Source organism: Lemur catta, chromosome 1 (genome assembly GCF_020740605.2).
Source record: "Lemur catta isolate mLemCat1 chromosome 1, mLemCat1.pri, whole genome shotgun sequence".
NCBI lineage: Eukaryota > Metazoa > Chordata > Mammalia > Primates > Lemuridae > Lemur > Lemur catta.
In genome coordinates, this window is record NC_059128.1 from 40,473,364 (window position 1) to 40,493,332 (window position 19,969).

Genomic DNA, 19,969 nt, shown 5'->3' on the forward strand with positions numbered 1-19,969 from the left:
TCAAATATAAAAAATCCAAGCCTCTAAGGCCTTGCATATCAGGAAAAAAGGCTTTTTCTCTTTTTAAATTGATTTTTTTCCTATACTAAGGTGTAACATTTACCTAGACAAGGACATAAATCCTCTTTACAGCACAATGCATGTTTAATATGTAGATATTATGTAACCCTCACCCAGACCAAGGTATATAATGTTTTAAAATTGATTGTAAACTCCAAAAGCAAACGAAAACATATTCGCTTTATAAAGCATTAAAACATAATGTATAAACTGACTCCCCTTGACCCTTCTCCTGTCATCCCTCCCCCAACACACACACATCCCCACTGTTATAATTTATTGTGTGTCTGCTTCCCCTCCGGTATTCCCTGACCTTCAGACAGCTAAGCAGCCTGACTAGATGGGTTTGGGGTCTTTCTCCTTGAACATTCTTTTTTATCCACTCCTTTCCCTCACCCCATCCCCAATCTTACTAAGTTTTTTAATTTTTTCCCAATCTTATTATAATCATTTTTCACAAATAATATTAATTTTTCCACTGCCAATCCAAGTCCTAAGATTCCACTTCATATGTTTGTAAAATTAACCCGTTCTCTTCAATGCCTAAGTGTAGGCCCTCAGCTTTACTCATCTCAAATATCACAATACTTTATTCTTCTCCCTGTGTCTACTTCCTAAGCATTGTTTTATGAGGGGTACAGGAAGAACTTCCCAATGGGAAAAAACTGTCCAAACATCAGAAAGGAAACAGTTGTCAAAAGTATATTAAATCAGGTTTATACTGTGAAAAACAAATCATGCAGTAAATTTACAAATCTTTCATGAAGATGGTTTTTGTCCATCTTTATTTTTGATGAAGAACATCTCTCAAAAAAACTTAATACTATTAAGTCCAAGTTACCCACACCTTAATCATTCAGTTATATTATACCTTCAGTCAGTCCTACCTACTTCACCACCACATAAAGTGAAATGTCTCATTGTTACAAGAGTGATGTTTCTAAAATGTTAGCTAAATGCTCATTCATTCTTGCAACACCCTTCAGTGGCTTACCCACATACATGCTAGATCAGGTTCATGATCCTCAAACAGCATACAAAGTCCTTTGTAATTAGGACCTAGCAAATCTTTCTCTACTCCCTAGATTCTGTACTCTGCACTTCTGCAATATGCCATTATGCTCTGAATATGCCAATTTTGCCACACAATGCCATGACTTTGAACACTGTATTCCCTCAGCCTGGATTGCTCCTTAGCAGTTTGGCAAATTCATGGCCATTTTTGACATGGGTATAATTGTCCCCCGAGTTGCCTCTCCATCTCTCCTTCAAATAGAAGGCATTACCTCTTCCCTCTAAACCTGTACACATATTTCAGACATTTTATTCATCCCCCTTTTCTGTTTTAAACATCTATCTCCACACTAAAGAATCAAATCTCATTTATCTCTGTAGCCTCATGTAGGTAAGTACCTAGCATACATTGAACTAGTGAATAAATATTTGATGAATTGAATTTCCTTTGATGAAGTTACAGTTTAACAAGTACTCTTGGTATTCAGCTCATCAAATATTCAACTGCACAAAACCGACCCAGCTTAGCATCCATACAACATTTTTATTTTACTTCATACTTTATTGGTCTAATCCAATCCTATTTCCTCCCCTAGATGATTTCCAAAACTATACCTCATAGAGTAACAAATCCTTCTGCAATACAATACAACCAGGCAGTAGGGCAAAGAGAAGAAACCTCCTATAGTTTTTACTTACTAATCTTGACCGCTGAATCTTAAAAATCTACTAGAATAAGAATAAAAAGTCATGCTGCTCCTTCACTAAAAGTCAGGATCCTCCCCTCCCCCACAGTTTTATTTTATTCTGGGCAAATGAGATCTTAGTAACTGATTTATTTGCATTATCTGACCATCCACAAGCCTATATCCAAAGGAGCCTTCCCTTCTGTAGTGTATAAACAGGTTACCTTACCTGATACCTATTGTCTTTCTGCTTCCTACACCTGAAGAAACAACAACTTGGCACCATTATTGTTTTCTGTTTTAATAAGCTCAATCTTTTCTTCCAAGATAAAAATCCATGTGGTAAAAAGGCTGAAATTTTTACCTGAATTTTACCTGAAATTTAACTAAACTGTTAATCCCTCAACTGTCACTTGGAATTCTGACTGCTGGGTAGGAATGGGTTAAAAAAGGTAGAAATGAAAGAAATTAAAGTTATACTAATCTTTACCTCTTCTTTCACTAGCAATAGCAATCAAAATAACTAGAGAAAAAGCTGCAAAGTTGGTTCTTTGGTCTGCCAAGATGAAAGAGATTAAGTTACAACTACAACTAAAACCATAACATCACAGTAATATGCTTTCTAGACAAAAAAAAAAAAAAAAAAGCTTTCAGGATTGGAAAAACAATTCTAAGAATTACCCAACAGCAGATGTTAAATTAGAACCACAAAATGAGTTTTCTCTCTTACCAAATAATTCTTTTAAATAAATCCAAATATGTGGTTATAAAATTTTATTCTGTGAACTGTTAACTACTCTTCATAACAAAAACTCATCTCATATGAAAAACTGTCATTTTAACAAAACATCTAAAAGAGCACAGAAACCTTATAGTAGATGGAAGTCTGACTCAATAAGATAACAATAAGGGAATTTGTTAAAAAAAAAATATTAACTCCCACAAATGTGATTGGGAATTTTACATGATATTAGAATGGTATTTCTCAAGGCATCATAGGATATTAAAGGAAAAGAAAATTTTAAAGCTTGTTTATTGATGGAGATTACCATTTTTAGTAAAAAACAGAAGTTGAAAGGTTTTTCAAAGATTCAGGTTTTCTGTTTATACCTGGGTAAGAGTTGCCAGCACCTGGATACTACCAGAATACTAGAATTCTAGGACAGTTTCTAGGCATTTGTTTTACCTCCACAAAGTTAATTTTAGGAGGTTTAAAACTTGGTATACTGAAATAGATGTTTCAAAATCTCTGGTAACTAACACACAAAAACTATAGTCCGCTTTTCCAGGTAAGAAGTACACAACAACAAAATATATGTTATATTTTGTCTAATCCAAGTCATCAAAGTTACATCTCATAACTAATATTTAACACTAAAAATTAAAAATGCTGCCAACTAAGCTGCAGAGACAGCAAGATATGTCCCCATTTCAGAGACTGTAAATTGGAGGAAGGAAAGGGAATCTTATAATTGATGAAATATTGTATCTTTTATAAGCTATACCAGAAAGGAAAATAAGACTTAAAAATATGACTTAAATACCATTTACACTAAATATCATACCTTCAACATTTTCTCCTTATTCCCTTAAGTTTACAAGGATAAAGCACATACAAAGTAATAAAGATTACACAAAGCACTTAATATCATATGGGGAGAGAATAAGTGGATTACTTCTTGACAAGTTAATAGATGTTAACAAAATAATTCCAGAGACACAACTACATACACCAATTCCATAACTGCATAAATGTGAATTTTAAAATAAAGAATGCATGCATCTGCTGGAGGAAGTTCTATCATTTGCAATAGCTTACATTTCGGCTTCTAATAAAAGTACATTCCCAAAACTTAACATTAGGTAAACATGCAAACTCTCTACTGTAATGTATCATCTAATATCAAGAGTTTCTAGAATATTTTTTAAAACTGTAATTTGAATAGTTGTGTAGAAGACTATGAAGGCAACATTTAGGAACAGCCAGAGGCTCTAGTTTATGGAACTATGCTTATTCAAAGCTGCTGCAGTTTTGGTGGTTTGCTATAAATATATTAGAAAGAAGAGCGGCGGTGGTAGGGGGTAGAAATGAGATGGAAAAAATAAATACTCTAAGGGAAAGGAATTAGGGTTTAGATGTCTGATGTATGCAAAGCACTAGGCTAAGCATTATACAAAAGTTTCTCCATTTAAATCTAACAACCTTATGATATAATCTCCATGTGAAAGACTTGGAATGAGAGGTGTCAGAAATGTTAAGCTATTTGATCATTATCACTCTGCTTTTAAGTGCTGGTAATAAGTTTCAAACTCATTCTTCTTTAAGAAACCCTGCTGCCTAAAAGAAAAGGTTGAGGCTACAAAAGTCAAAGACAGGACTTTTATCCTAAGAGCCAAATATATCAAAAATTCTTTTTATGCATTCTATTACACTATTTCCCCCCAACCCCCAAAAAGTGCTTATGAGCAGATTAACTTCATCTCAGGGTGAAAAAATTTCCTTAATTTAAATACAACATGAACAGAAATGCAGTTAACAGACATATCTAAGCTTAAGCAAAATGTATCAATTAGTGAATTGGTTATTAAGAAGAACCAGATTTTGTTACATATTGGTTATTTCTACCTTGTAATTCCATGACAAGCCTTACCTGTTCAGAAATAAGAGTCTGTAGCTTCTGAACTTCTAATTTTAATGCTTTGTTTTGGTCATTTAAAATCTAGAAGAAAGAATCTCAATTTACTGCTTAAGAAAAAAGGCAATAAAGCAATCATTTGAATGGGTTTTTGAACAAATGCATATTATTGTTTTAATATTCATAAAATGACAGATGAATTATATACTGACATAAAAATTCAAATCTCACTGGACACAGAGATGCACCCTAGCAACTGGTTGGCCATGACCAGAAACTAGCACTACAGCAGCAGTTGAGACAAACAGAATAGTCACAAATACAAACTACCAGCTAAAAATTGCTGAGAAAAGGTTGGGGCAAACTAAATCTCCAAAATCTATTGTAAGAACACACAGAATAATCTAGGCAAAAAGTCTATTATAAAATTCATTGTTTGTGTGAGTCACCAAATAAACTACAGAAACATTGTTTCAGAGTGACTTCATATAAAAAGTAGTATTTCTAGATTCAAATGAAAATTATACAAGAAAGCTGAGTTTATAAGGTAATTACACACCTTAAATTCTTCCATTTTGTTTTTAAGTTCACATTGTAGCTGCTCTTCAAGTAATCTTATTTTATCATCCTTAACGTGAATACTGTAAGGAAAAAATCATCAATTAAAGAAATACTTCATACATTCAGCAAGTCTTCATAAATTATAAGCACAACTATCAGTTATAAACAGTAATATTTTCTGCAACAATTATCCTTGAATATAAATCTATGAATGCTATGTACAGCACTACTTTAGTCACCTTTTTTGCATCTTCTCCAATTCATGCGCAGCAGCAGCCTGTGTTTGGAATGAGATGAGAATTATATCATTTCTCAGGAAGTGCTGAAAACTATTCTTTCACTTATTTTTACATATTAAAAAAGTTATATTTTCATATATTTGTAGTAAAGTCACAACAATATTTCTGTAATATGTTTTGCTGTCCAATATTTTTACTTCTCACTGATCAACTTTTATCTTAATAAAAGGTATATTCTTTTTGGATTAAATGGCAGAAGGCTAAATAAGCCAGCACATTAAGACTGTTTTAACTGACTCCTCTGATCTCAGAAGTGATCAACATTAATTTTAACATAGTAAGAGTAACATCTAGGTAGGTTATGAGAATCATGGTCAAAGAAAAGTGGCTTTCACACCATAGCCAAATATAAGTAACCATTTACACAAATAAAATTAGGGCCCATAGTATCAATGAAAGTAAGAATAGACAAGTTGAAATTATAAGATAAATGCTCAAAAGCAATAAAGCTCTACCTGCTCATTTACCAGGACCTGTAATTTCTGTATTTCAGCTTTTAATAAGAAATTCATATTCTGTATATCCTAGAAAAAGAAAAAAGGATATTAGAAATATTTAAGACAATAGACTTTAAAATTTGTAAAATAGCTCTTCTACCTAACAATTAAACAAAGGTCTTAAATTACAAATTTACTAGATCAGAAAAAAAAACCATCAATTCCTGTTATTTAGCATATTTCCCACAAAATTATTATGAATTATTTCATGTATGAAAAGCCCTTTGAATTTTTCCTCTTACAGAGCTAGAGAATTTTCTAGTGTAGAAAAGAGACAGACACATTTCAAATGAGTTCCAGAGCATTTTCCATTCTTCATATATATTCATATGGATTTTAAGATCCAGGTAATTCAATTTTGAGTTCCATAAAATACTGCAGCCATTTACACAAATTACTATACCTTAAGTTCCTCCTCTTTACTTGTTAAATGATCATGTTCATTTGCTAAAGAATCTTCAGTCTGTTTTATCTGCTTATCCTTTTCTGCAATCCTTTAAAAGGAAAGACACTCACTTGTACATTCAATAAACATTAAGAAGTCATAAATCAAAGGATTTAAAGTCTTAAATAGGGTCATCCTTACTTAAGTTTCTCATAACTGTATCTTCCATTTCTATAGCTCCTTTCAGTTTACTAATATCTGTCATATGCTTACTGTAACTCCTTAAAATACACACCCCTATTTAAAATTTGAGATCAAAGAGGTTAATTTAAGCTCACAAGGCTGGCAATGTCAAAACCAGATTTCAGGTCTTCTGAACTCAAGTGATCAATGTCTATGCAAAATTATATGACACAAAAAAAACATAAAACTTTGTTTAGGGCATACTATGACATAGCTAGACAAGGTAGCTACAACTACTTATTAGATGCAAAAACTAATTTACTTCCCCTATTCTTTTTTTTTTTTTTTTTTTTGAGACAGAGTCTCGCTTTGTTGCCCGGGCTAGAGTGAGTGCCGTGGCGTCAGCCTAGCTCACAGCAACCTCAAACTCCTGGGCTTAAGCGATCCTACTGCCTCAGCCTCCCAAGTAGCTGGGACTACAGGCATGCGCCACCATGCCCGGCTAATTTTTTCTATATATGTATTTTTAGTTGTCCAGATAATTTCTTTCTATTTTTAGTAGAGACAGGGTCTCGCTCTTGCTCAGGCTGGTCTCGAACTCCTGACCTTGAGCAATCCACCCGCCTCAGCCTCCCAGAGTGCTAGGATTACAGGCATGAGCCACCGCGCCCGGCCTACTTCCCCTATTCTTAAAACACAATTACCTCTTCCAAATAATTGCCAACATTCAAATGAAAGAAAGTTTCCCCAACTCTTTTTATGATAAAGACATAAATTAAAACAGAATGTGTAATGTTTAGGAATCCAATTCACTAAGGGGGAGGGGGGGAAAAGTTGATTCAAATCTAGTTCGGAGAATTTTCTAAATAGGTCAGAGTATAAAGTTAATCATAAATGTTGCATCTAGCAAGCAATCAGTTAGTGGTGACTACACAATTATACAAGAAGTGTGGAAAAGCAGGCTTACACTTTATGTAATTCTTCTGCTAGAACTGAAGCGGAGGTCTAAAAGAAAAACAGTATCACATAAAAGCATTTAAGAGAAAGCTTAAAAGTTGTACAATAATCATCAAAATAGAGCTTTAAAAATTAAGAAAATAATGTACATAAAATTGTTAAGAAAGTATCTGGCCCGTGGTGAGTGTTCAGTAAAGCGTAGCTATCATTCTGAAAGCAAGTTTGATCACTGACAGCCAGTATTAGGGAATTACATATAATAAGACATTTAGAATAAAACAGTTGACAGGCCTGGAAACTACATAACTGACCATCAATCAATACATAGGAAAAACATCTACAAAGGCCATTTTTCTTCCCTGTGCTTCTTTTCCTTAGTAACAATTTAATGAAATGATCCACTTCATGACTAAGATAATTAAGTACACCTTGGTAATATCCATGCTCATCTTTACTTTTTAAATGATACTTATAGCATTCTCTAAGTATTTAATTCCTGATAAACTTTCTAGAGCTGCTTCTCAGCTGATAAATACAGATCTCAATCCAATTTGAATTGATAATTCACATACATGTATACCCACACCAACATCCTTTCCTATATTAAGTAACTCTACCCCAATTAATTTTAGACCAGTTTCTACAAAGAAAACAATTAGGAAAACAATGTTTACATGAACTTGTGTGAACCTTAAAAACATGTTTTTAATCTTAAAGTCACTTTTTAAACAGAAAAGCCAGACTTCTACTCTAAGCTAATACTTTTTGCTACAAATAACTTTTAGAATTTTATAGCTAAAGAACTGAAACTAAAATTCACAGTATGTATATTACGGAAGCAAGTACTTGGAAGTTTTCACTCTTTTTTCTCAATGTCATATTATTTATACTCTGAAGACACACATATATGTCCATATATACATATATCCACATATACATACATTTGCGCACGTGTGTGTGTGTGTGTGTGTGTGTGTGTGTGTGTGTGTGTGTGTGTGTATCTCACAACACAGAATAATGTTCCCAAAGAATAACAAGTCTTACAATACCACTTACAAGACTTTGGGAGGTTCACCACTAACTAAACTGAAGTACAATATGAGGTTGTTCCATGGCTAGTCAATATTTAATGAACACCTTTAATACACAAACCACTATTCTAGACACCATTTGGCCAATTCTCCATTTTGCGATAGGACAGAGGACTTTTGTTTTCCTCCCATGGTAAAAGCTCTCTATCCCTAACCCCTTTCCAATTACTTGAACTTGGATTTCTTTCTGATTGTTTTCCCACAGCACTGTACATAATTATCGTAGTGTTTAGCACTCAGGATCATCATTTGCTTATTCATTGACTAGTCTCCCAACTATTAACCCAGTGCTTGGCACTCAACAAGTACTCAGGCTGTTTAAATGGCTGGGAAGTTATTATTAACAATAAGCAATAAGAAAGCACCATTACCTGGGCCGCTATCTGGGAATGGAATTGTTGAACCTGAGCTTTCAAAGCCTCATTCTGCTCCAGAATATCCTTTCATAAACAGCAATCAAAAAGAGAGAAAAAAGTGTGTTAATGAATATCCCAATGTATATGAACACAATGAGTTACAGATATATCTGTCTGTCTTTAAAAAGGCATTCTAGGATTCCAATGGCATTAAACAATAATTAGCCATTCTGAGTTAATTTATAACACAGAAATTAAGGATATGTTATTCCATTCCTAATACAATACAAGGAGCATAAGACTGTGGTGAGCACATCTTCAAACATACCATATGGTGACAAGTGCTCGAAGATGAAAGTTATAATTATTCATCACCACTCCAGAATTAGGAGAAGGTAGACCTTGTTCTTTCTTCTAGACATACAGATCTAATCACTGCCCATCTTTATTTTTTTTTTTATTTTTTATCCCAACCACGGAAGAACCATCTTTATTTTTTTAAAGAAGGAAAAACAGGTACCTGAACTTGCATTTGTAGAGACTCTTCTTTGTTCACCCTTTTTTGCTCTGATTCCATTAACTGCATTAGTCTTTGCTCCAACTGTTGTTTTGATACCAAGGTGTCTGTGAGCTTACTATGCAGACTCTGTACTTCATTTTCTTTGGCCACAAATTTACTCTGCAAATCTGTAACAAAACATTACATTTTACAAAGCTCTCTTCTTTTGCCTAGTTAATTGCAGTCATTTTAGGGCAGAAATTATCTCGTCTAGAAAACCTTCCTTGAATCTCTACCAGTTCTCCTCTTGCATGCTCCTATAGCAGCTGTGTTTACCTTTCATGGGAGAAAAGGGAATAGTGGAGGCATAAATAATACACACAGCACACACGCTCCCACATCTCCCAGGTGGATCCATCAAAAAAGAACAAATGAATCATAAAAGTCAGCATTTATTAAGTGGGCAGTTTTAAGTAAACTACTTGGGATGATAATGCTCTTGTTGCTTTTCTCTTCACAGCATAGGAAGTGAGTCTTTTCTTAGAAACAAAAAATAAAGATTTAATCAAAGAATGAAAGAAAATAACTACATAAAAGAACCACACAAAGTGAGGTTCCCATTAGCCTATTATGTTACTACAATGTTGCCTGCAACTTTACACTTCAGGCAATGCTGGTAGGTAGCTTACTTTAAAACCCTAACAAATGCCAAAGAAATAAAGATATTCTCAAAAGTACACAAGCTATGTTTATTGAGTATCACCAAAAAGCCAAATAATACTTTCTTCACAGATGGAAAAGAAAGGAAATTTTACCCAAAATTATATACCAAGTTTACATGAATACCTCTTCCCCTTACCTTGTTGTGCTGCCTCATGTTCTGCTGTTCTCTTCCTGATGTAGCTCTGAACTTCTTCCCATCTTCTCTCAGCTTCTTGTAGTTGAACCTTGATATTTTAAAAGGGAGAAACGATAAAAGCACAAACGAGGAATTTCAACTTTAAAAAAATCCTCTACCTCTACTGTTGTGTCTCAAATCTGCTTATTGCTAGGCAGATATGCACGGTCTAAAAGTCATTTATTAGCCACAGCAATCCTATCCTCCAACATACAGGATTTACAGATAAGAGATTATTTCAGAGACTCAGCATTTGTGGTAAGTTTGGATCAAGATAGCTACTAATATGTACATATCTGATCCACTTAGCTATGACCTGTTTTCTATTAATCTTCCTTCAACTGATAAGCTCCTATTATAAAAGACAGGATGGTATGTTTATTGCTAAATCTAAGTACCTAAAATTCATATTTGGAGGTATGGATATTTATACATGGTGTCCCAAAAGTCGCCATACACAGGGAAAAAATTGTAGCTAAATGTACCTTTATTTACAAAATATTCATTCCAAAATTTTACAGAATTTTTCCTTTGGAAACTCTTAAACCAAATTTGGAAAAATTCTGTAAAATTTCGTAATGAATATTTTGTAAATAAATGTATGTTTAGCTACAATTTCCCATTTACTATTCATGGCAACTTTTGGGACACCCTGTAGTACAACATTCCAGCTATGACTATAATCTTCAATGTCATTTATGTATTATCCATACATGTAGAGAACTGACTTCCATATCTGTAATGTCAGCAGTAAACCCACCAGCAAGACCAATATTAAATAAAACACAGGACACTTATATCGATCTCCCACAGGACCCAAGAAAACACACACAAAAACCACACTATTTTCCACACTCCATTATTCTCAAAGCCCTTTTAACTCCTGCTCTGGAATAGTATCAAGGTATGATTGTACCAGTGTAGGTAGGCATCTGTCTCATATAGTGAGGTTGCATGTAACTTACACAAATTAAAGTGTACTTTCAACAAATCTCTTCCTCAATAAAAAGGGAAACAGACAATTCTACTTATCATTTCACTCAATGTGCATACGCTCCAGAGTGCATATAAGAGAAATTAATCTGCTTCTCCCTCAGTAAGCCTAAGCATCCCCACGCATCTCTTCACAGTATGAGCATCACAAATACCATTCTGGTGCCTAAACATATAGCATGTGATTTTTGTACACCATGGCTCAAGTGCAAGCCATTGGAGCATTACTTGGTCTTGTGCTCAAGCAAAGGAAAATCATCTATTCCAGTGCTGGGAAAAAAGAATAGGTTATACTGGACTTACTGAGAAATCCAAGTTATGGATGATAAAAGTGATGATAAAGGTAATTTTAACTACATGATTTCTGCCTTACACATGAAGATCCTAACCCCCCATAATATAAAAATTCTACTACTTATACTTGTCAATCAGCTAATTTCATTTTTCATATCTTCAAACAATCTTTAACTTCAAATTCAAGCCTATATTCAATTCATTCATTAGGGCACATGCTTTTTTTCATCAGGGCAAAGCAGTTAGATTACAGGTCCCATTAAGCCTAAACTGTATTTCTCAAACCTATATAACACATTTAAGGTCATCAAATTAAATACCTACATTATTCATGAAATGATACATAAAGATGGGACTACATCACCTTCAACTGAGTAACTGCTTGTTCAGCATTCTTCTTTTGGACTTCCTCTTGCTGTAGCTTTCCTGTTTTCTCAGTCAGCTCATTCACCAACCTAGCATAATCCTGGCGCAGTTTATTTAGTTCCGCAGACTGCCTGAAAACAGTAACTAGATTAGGAACCTTCCATTATTATAAATACATGTAAGGAATGGAAACAAAACAGATTAGGAACCTTCCATTATTATTATATAAACACATATAAGCGACAGATAAATAAAACATACATTAGTTTTGCTGAGCTAGTAATTCCATTTGTAGCCAACTGAAGAGGAATACAAGTGACTACTAACACTGAAGTTTACCTAAGTGTAATTCACTACATAATTCTAACAGCAGTTACACAAAATCTAAAATCACTATAAAATATCAAGAAAAATGGGTGACCATAAACTCATGAGCATAAACAGTAACACCCTCAAAGTGGTCTTCTGACAACCTATTAAACTCAACCAGTCGGGGTGCTTACACTGTATAATCATACTATTAGTCTTTCTGTGGTACTGTTTCTCAAAGTATTGCTCCAGAGCCAACTACATTGCTATCGCAAGGAATGTGTCTTAATATGCTGATTCCTAGGTTCCACCTCAGAGTCACTAAATCATCATCTTTTAGGGGTAGGACTCAAGAATATGCTTTTTAACCAGCATGTTAGGTGCTCTTTAGAATAATGAAGTTTGGGAACTACTGTGGAAGGCAACAGATGGTTTAAATCTTATTACATTCAGTCTCATAAATTTGTAGACTACCCCACTGGTGGCACTAGTATTTATTACATAGTTTATATAAATATGTTTATATATATAATACATAATATACATCAATAGATTTATATAAACATATAATTTGGTATAATATATAAAGTTTATATATAACTGAAGAAGTTCTTCACACAACAAAAGAAAATTTTCTAAAAGTAACTCACTTTAGAAACAAATTACTATCAAACACCATTTTGATGAATCAAGAAAATATTCTGCCATTCAATTAAAAATAAAGCATTTGGAAACATACTTGCTTTCCAGTTGGTTTGTAGTGTTGCTGACAGCATCTCTCAGTATACCATTTTCCTGCTTCAAGTGAGCTATCTCTGCCTCCATCTGCTCACGAACTTGCTGAAACTGAAGTTATTTTACACATGTAAGATTTAGAAAACACAGGTTGCCAAAGTTTCTTTTAAAAAAAGAAACATATTAAGATGAGAATTCGTAAAGCATCAACAGAATAAAAATTTGAATCATTCTTCTCAAATAAATATAAACAAATTTAAACGAAAAATTATATTTTGTTAGTGATAAATGCAAAGTAAATATAAGTTATCACCACATTCAAGAATACAAGCAGGTGCTAGCTTCCATACAAGACAAGTATGCTTAGAGATGATGCTTCAGAACTAAAAGATAATTTAGGACTTCTTTTCTACCCAACAGACTCATAGAATTAAGCCTGTCCTGATACTAGAATACATAAATTTTCTGTTAGCAATATTTTAAAATGAAAGTCTTTTAATAATCCAAGTTTAAAAATATTAAGTTACAAATCGAGCCATAATTAAATAGATGACAATTTTACTTGCTAAATATTCTGATCTAATTTTTTAAATGGTGGTAAAATACACATTAACATAAAATGTACCATTCTCAAGTATACAGCTCAGTGGTATTAAATATATAATGTTGTACCACCATGACCACCATTGATCTCCATAACTCTTTTCATCTTGTAAAACAAAACTCTATACCCATTAACAAATAACATGCCATTCCCCCTTCTCTCAAGCCCCTAGCAACCACCATTCTTACTTTAGCTGGGACTATAGGCGTGCACCAACACACCTGGCCAATTTTTCTATTTTTTGTAAAGACAGGTATCTTTCTTGCTCAGGCTGGTTCCAAACTCCTGGCCTCAAGAGATCCTCAGCCTCCCAAAGTGCTAGGATTACAGGCATGAGCCACCACACCCAGCCTCACAGAACTTATCCTATGGAATATCCTGGCCTCTATAAGCAATCAAGTGGGAAAAAAAAAAGGTAAATCACTTAAATACCTTTCAATAAAAGATGTTGCTACAAGTATCTGACTAATTTTCAAATGAACAATAGTAGGAATTAAGAAGAAAAGATCATTTGAGACTAGGAAAATCAGTTTTTCAGTAACCTGATAGATGGGAAGAGAATATTTCAAATGGCTAGAGAAATGGGAAGAGAAAAGGAGTGGATCAAATTAAATCTACAAGCAGTGGATAGAGTAAGAACATGAAAACAACGTCACTTACTTCTTTTTTTCCATTAGTGGCATTTTAGTTGAAAACAGTGGGACTTTGATAGCACTGAAGAATAATTTAAAAAGTTTTAGCAGACTAGCAGTATGATCAAAGGAGTATTTTACAAAAAATAACCTGGTATCAAGTACAGGTTAGAATGGAAATGAGAAACCTATTAATATGGGGGCTATAATTATCCTGGTATGTAAAAATAAACTAAGGACATGTCTAAGAATTGAATGCAAGAGTAGCTAGAAATAAAATATCTTTTAAAGATTTCAGACCAAATTGTAGAGAAGTCAAAGGATTCAAGTATAAGGATATTAATGCCTCAAAATATTGAAAATAAAAACAACCTGATCAATAGTTGAGTCTGACTTTAGACATATGTTAAATCTGAGGTAATGATACACCTGCCATCATTAGCAGAAACATCAGCCAGCAGGTGGAAATAACAATTTCAAAAAGTCACAGGTGCAGAAAGTTCACTTAAAGGGAGTATTACATGCCCACTTGGCAAGCAGACCCAAGCCATGTTCTTCAATAGCCTCTTTAGCAGTAATAAAGATATTTCAATCTCTTTTTAAAAATAAAGAAAAAAATTCACTGCTTCAGACCTAACTAGTATCATGAAAATGGAAGATACATACAAAAGATGGACAGTAAGAAATGAATCTTCTGAAATGTTGACGGCAGACAGGTGAAAAAGTGTAAACCAACAAAAGAGACAGAAGGTCACTTAATTAAGCCAAAACCCTGGGAGTCATCCTTAACTGTCACCTCTCTTCTACACACTAACACTAAGCCCTATCTAATTAACTCCTCTGTATCATTCAAACTCATTCCCTCATTGTCAGTATCTGATTTCAAGACCTTATTCTGACTCAAATTCCTACAAAAGCCTTCCAACTATCCCTTGCTTCACTCTCAACACTGCCAGGGTAACAATTAAAAATACTAATATAACACCAGCAATTGCTGGATTGCTTAAACTCCTTCACTGCCTCCCCAACCTTCAGGTATACAAGGCCCATGAAGACAGGTCCTTATCTACTACGTCTCCAAATCTTCTCTTCTTCATTCCAGTCCTGATTGCCAGATATCACAATTCTTACTATATTTCTCACAGAGTGTTAACACTAGGCAACCCACTGAGCCATCATCTCTACAGATGGGACTAAGGAATGACACCAAGTAACTCTTACACTCAGTACCCATTTCTTCACTCTCTTACTTGATAATGCCTAATTGTTTCAAAAGATTCAACACAGTCTGCATATTACTTCTAACACGTCTTCTTATCAATCCCTCTCCTTCCTTTCCCATCTCTCATCTCCACTGCTCCAAAGTACCCAATAGGTACCTCTACTGTCATGGTGTATTTACTTGTCTGCATCCAGTCTCCTATCACATCCCGACCTAAGAAAGTTATTTACTTAAGGACAGGGTGTGAGTTTCACTAGCCACTGTATGTTGAAGGCCCAGCACAGGGTCTTGCACATACTAGGCATTTAACAGTGTGCTAATTAGATGAATGCATACATTTCACTTTGTTTTCAAAGAATGAAAATATACCTTCATCTGCATCTGTTGAGTCTCTTGATAACTGACATGCATTTTGTTTTGAAATACATTATGTTCCTTTTCTAATGTTCCAATCCGATCTTTCATCCTTGCTATAACCACGTTGCTTCTTTCTTTCTCTGTCATCATTTCCTAGAAGAGTAAACCAGAAAAGAAATTCTGAAAAACTTGGCATTAAAAAGGTATTATAGGCCAGGCGCAGTCGCTCATGCCTGTAATCCTAGCACTCTGGGAGGCCGAGGCCGGTGGATCACTAAAGGTCAGGAGTTTGAGACCAGCCTGAGCGAGACCCCCGTCTTTACTAAAAATAGAAATAAAAATTATCTGGATAAATAAAAATATATATAGAAAAAATTAGCCGGGCATGGTGGCACATGCCTGTAGTCCCAGCTACTCGGGAGGCTGAGGCAGTAGGATCGCTTAAGCCCGGGAGTTTGAGGTTGCTGTGAGCTAGGCTGATGCCACGGCACTCACTCTAGCCAGGGCAACAAAGTGAGACTCTTATCTCAAAAAAAAAAAAAAAAAAAAAGGTATTATAAGCCTGTAACAATAAGAAAACATTTTTAATAGCAGTAAAATAATTGTGAATGCTGAAACAATAAGTACTTGCTTTAAAAGGTCAAAAGGTTAAAAAGGAAAAATCATAGTCTTCTATGTCTCACCTGCTCTTCACAAAAATTCCCTTCATAAACACTTCGCCATTATGTTTACTCTTATTTCAAATGCACTTTCTGGTTTGAGAGTTAAAAACCATACATAGTTCATAAACCCAGAATAAATCCTAGATTCTAATTCAATTATAAGAAAGAACATTTTAAAACAAACCAATTCTCTCTTATTCCTGTGTTTCAGTTCTCTTTCAGGGAACAGAAAAAAACCTAGAAGGAAAAGAAAGGAGCCTCTCTTCTAGGGAGGAGACAGGATAAGATATGTCTATCGTAGAGAGGAAGTTTGGAACAAGGGAAAGTAAAAATCAAAATTCAAAATTTTATCACCTTCCCAAGTCAAACCTTAAAAGGGTGGTTTCATTTTGCTTTGCAAGTATTATGAACTCCTAGAACAAATATTAATTATCAAAGTATATGAAAGCCAAGCAATTTTAAAGTTATCTGCAGGTATGATTATTTCATGTCCCTGCTCTAAGAAACTCACAAAATTTAACATTTTTACATAACTTATAGTTGCCTGTAAGAATTGGTTCATTCACATTTACACATTTTATACTGATATTAATATATTTAGAAAAAGGTATACATATCATCTAAGTATATAATGAATTATCACACAGTAATAAATAATCTATTTTTAATTTTTTAAATATAGTCAAAGACAGAACTATACTCAACTTTCTGATTGTAAGGAAGCATACTTACTAACAATTTAATTGATCTTAATCTAACCAACTCTTTCCATTGACTTTATTTACTTCAAATTCATATCAAGGATTTATATTTAAACAAAGTCATTCCTTCTCATCAAGTAGCTAAGTGAATGACTCATAAACTTCATTTACTATACTGTAATTAATCCCTAAAAGGAGAAACAAGCACTTCAGGAGGAATAAAGGCACACATTCTACAGTGCTTTAATTCTGTTCTCTCAGTCTGCATGATGTTCTAAAGGTTGGTTTCTTGGTTTTTTTTATTATTCTCTCAAACTAAAATTTCTGGGGTTTGAAAAATTTGATTAAAAATTATAAATATTTATCACAAGAACCTCCATAAATAAGTTACCGACGTAAATGCTTCACATTTACTCTATAAATTGAATTTTAATGAGATCACACCAAATTTTGTGCTTCTACAGAGAACAGATCAAGGTCAGATCCAATTAAAACAAATTCTCATACTTCTGAACAGAATCCTTCTGCTATTCTGAAATTAGGTAAGCACTATTATTTTAAATTCATAATTCAAGTATAGGCTATAATATCATGAAAGCATGAGGTGGTCCCCCTCCCAAAACTCTAAAAGAAAATTACTTCTGTTGGGTATAAATTTATTACACAAATAATTAAGTTACGAATTATGGATAATTCCTGAAATCTTCCATTGCTTCTCACTCAGGAACTGTATCTCTTGAACATAAGAACTTCCTCACCTGGGTTAACTGCTTACACCGATCCTTTGTAGCAGCAGCATCCTCCTTCACAGCAGCAAGTAACTTTTCCTTTTCTTGAAGCTGATGTACAAGTGCAGTCAATTCTCCTTTACTTGACTACAATTGAGAAATCAATACAGAATTAGTAACAGTTTCACATGGGCTAATGAAAATTATAAAAATGAAGTATCTAATATTAAGTGTTCTTGGGCCAACACAGAGTTCTATATTACATGTAAAGTAAAATGACTGCCAAATACAGGTCAGTGAAATATCATTCAGAAAAGTCCCTGTAATGCTGTATATCCTGAAATCACCAATAGAATACATATCAAGACATAGATTTTACAAAAAATATAGGACTTCCGGTTTTAAACTGAGAGTCAAGATAGCAATTTCTCCCTTTTCCTCCTAGAAGCTCAAAAGAGAATATAAAACCAAAATGCAAACTATCATCAATGAATCAGTCACCTGTAATCTCAAGGCATAATATTAGGAAAGATTGCCAAAAGCAGTGAAGATGAAACATAGATGTTCTACGACCCTATCAGAATATACACATGACAATAGAGGTGCCATGGGTATGTAGTTCTCTGAAGTTATCAGGCACATCCTGAAAGGTAAAACCAACAATCTTCCATTTGACACAAGGAACAAGTGCAAAGGTGGAAGGCAGAAACTTTCATGGAAGGAAGTCTCAAAGGAAGAAGGTAGAAATCGGAGACAAACTTTACTCAAAGAGAATAGCTAGCCAATGAGGCAGAGTCAAAAGATACTCTCTGTAGTGGGGCCCCAAATCTGTTACCTGAAAAGAAACAAAAGCTAAAAAAGTTCATTTGCACACACAGCCCCAAGGAGAATACCAGCCAGCTTTGACCTTCACCATTAGCAACCTCCATCACAGAGATGATCCAAAAGGAAACCCTCCTCATTGGAAAAGGAGTACTAACCAAAAAGAAACAAAATGGGGACTACACAAGATACAAAAAAAAGAAAGCAAGAAAAACACAAATGACAAGTAAAAAAAAGCCACCAGAAAAAGGCTATCAAAGAGCAGGCAAAAATTATAATAAAAATATCACAATTTTAAAAAATCTAATACAGGAATAATCTCTGGAAAACAAGAGCAAAGGGCAAAGCTCACAAGAGGTCAGAGAAAAAAGATCACAAAATGAGATAAAACATAAGCTGGCAAAACTCAAAGTGTAAGTATTAATAAAAATAACACCATCCCAGAAATATAATCTAATAAGCAGCAGCAAACAGAAAAGGACGTGTTGCTGCAAACACAGTAAGGGCCATAGAATCCAGGGTGAACAGAAGTAAATAAAAAGTAGAAAAAAAGCTTTCTTTGGTTATGTGTTGCTTAATTTTGTCTAAAGAAAAGGATGAAGATATGAAAGGTAAGAGACAAGCAGTGGAGAGCCAACATGTGCTTAACTGCTATCTATTATTTCAGTTATTTCAAGGACATTATACAAAAATTCCCAGTAATAAAAGTTACTTAAATCTAATGATTAAGAAGCCATGCTGTATTCAAAGGAAATTTAATAGAAAAGTCAAACATCAAGCCATATTATAATAAAATTACTGAACTTCAAAGAAACTGAATCGCTTAATGTGTGTACAGTAAGGCAGACACTGAAAAAACTCAATAAATAAACAACACCTGTTTGATTACCCAAAGAACATATTAATTGTGAGAGTGCAGTTTCACAAAAACATATGAAAAGAGTGCAAAATTCAAGCTGGCCTCAGAGCTCTACATAACAATAAGAATATAGAACAATAAAACAAAAATGCAAGAAAATTCTTCAATGAAAGAAAGTGAAACCCAGAAATGTTCCATCTCGTCAAACTATCATTTAAGTGTAAAGACGAGAAAGTATCATCTTAAGTTGTCAAAATTTGGGAAATATTGTTTCTGTGAGCCCTTCTTGAAGAAATTCCAGGAAAAACAACTTCGGCCAACCAAGAGATTAACAAAGAAGCTATAGCAAAACAACTGGTATCGACCTTTGAACCCACCATCAAACTGTAAAATTAAGATTAAAACATAAAAATTATAGTCACAGAACAGATGTTAAATATTACAAGTATCTGACAAACAGAAACGCTATAATTAACAAAAGTTGAGAGTCACAGAAGTGAAGGTAGGAAAAAATTTAAATGGTATAACAGCAGTTCCTCCCGTTATATAGCGTGAGGCCAAAC

The 19,969-nt window shown here is 34.0% G+C and overlaps 1 protein-coding gene across 6 annotated transcripts in view; it reads right to left on the reverse strand.

The window, feature by feature from the left end:
• Window positions 1–19,969, reverse strand: part of KTN1 (kinectin 1) — a 98,568-nt gene that overhangs the window by 37,356 nt on the left and 41,243 nt on the right. For all 6 annotated transcript variants that reach the window (XM_045566657.1, XM_045566624.1, XM_045566647.1 and 3 more), the window contains exons 6-18: window positions 17,756–17,872; window positions 15,647–15,787; window positions 12,824–12,930; window positions 11,774–11,906; window positions 10,084–10,171; window positions 9,246–9,412; window positions 8,741–8,809; window positions 7,289–7,326; window positions 6,157–6,247; window positions 5,712–5,780; window positions 5,197–5,234; window positions 4,956–5,037; window positions 4,412–4,480 (exon numbers count right to left, since the gene is read on the reverse strand). In XM_045566657.1, the coding sequence (XP_045422613.1) occupies window positions 4,412–4,480; window positions 4,956–5,037; window positions 5,197–5,234; window positions 5,712–5,780; window positions 6,157–6,247; window positions 7,289–7,326; window positions 8,741–8,809; window positions 9,246–9,412; window positions 10,084–10,171; window positions 11,774–11,906; window positions 12,824–12,930; window positions 15,647–15,787; window positions 17,756–17,872 (1,209 nt within the window). The remainder of the gene's footprint in view (window positions 1–4,411; window positions 4,481–4,955; window positions 5,038–5,196; window positions 5,235–5,711; window positions 5,781–6,156; window positions 6,248–7,288; window positions 7,327–8,740; window positions 8,810–9,245; window positions 9,413–10,083; window positions 10,172–11,773; window positions 11,907–12,823; window positions 12,931–15,646; window positions 15,788–17,755; window positions 17,873–19,969) is intronic.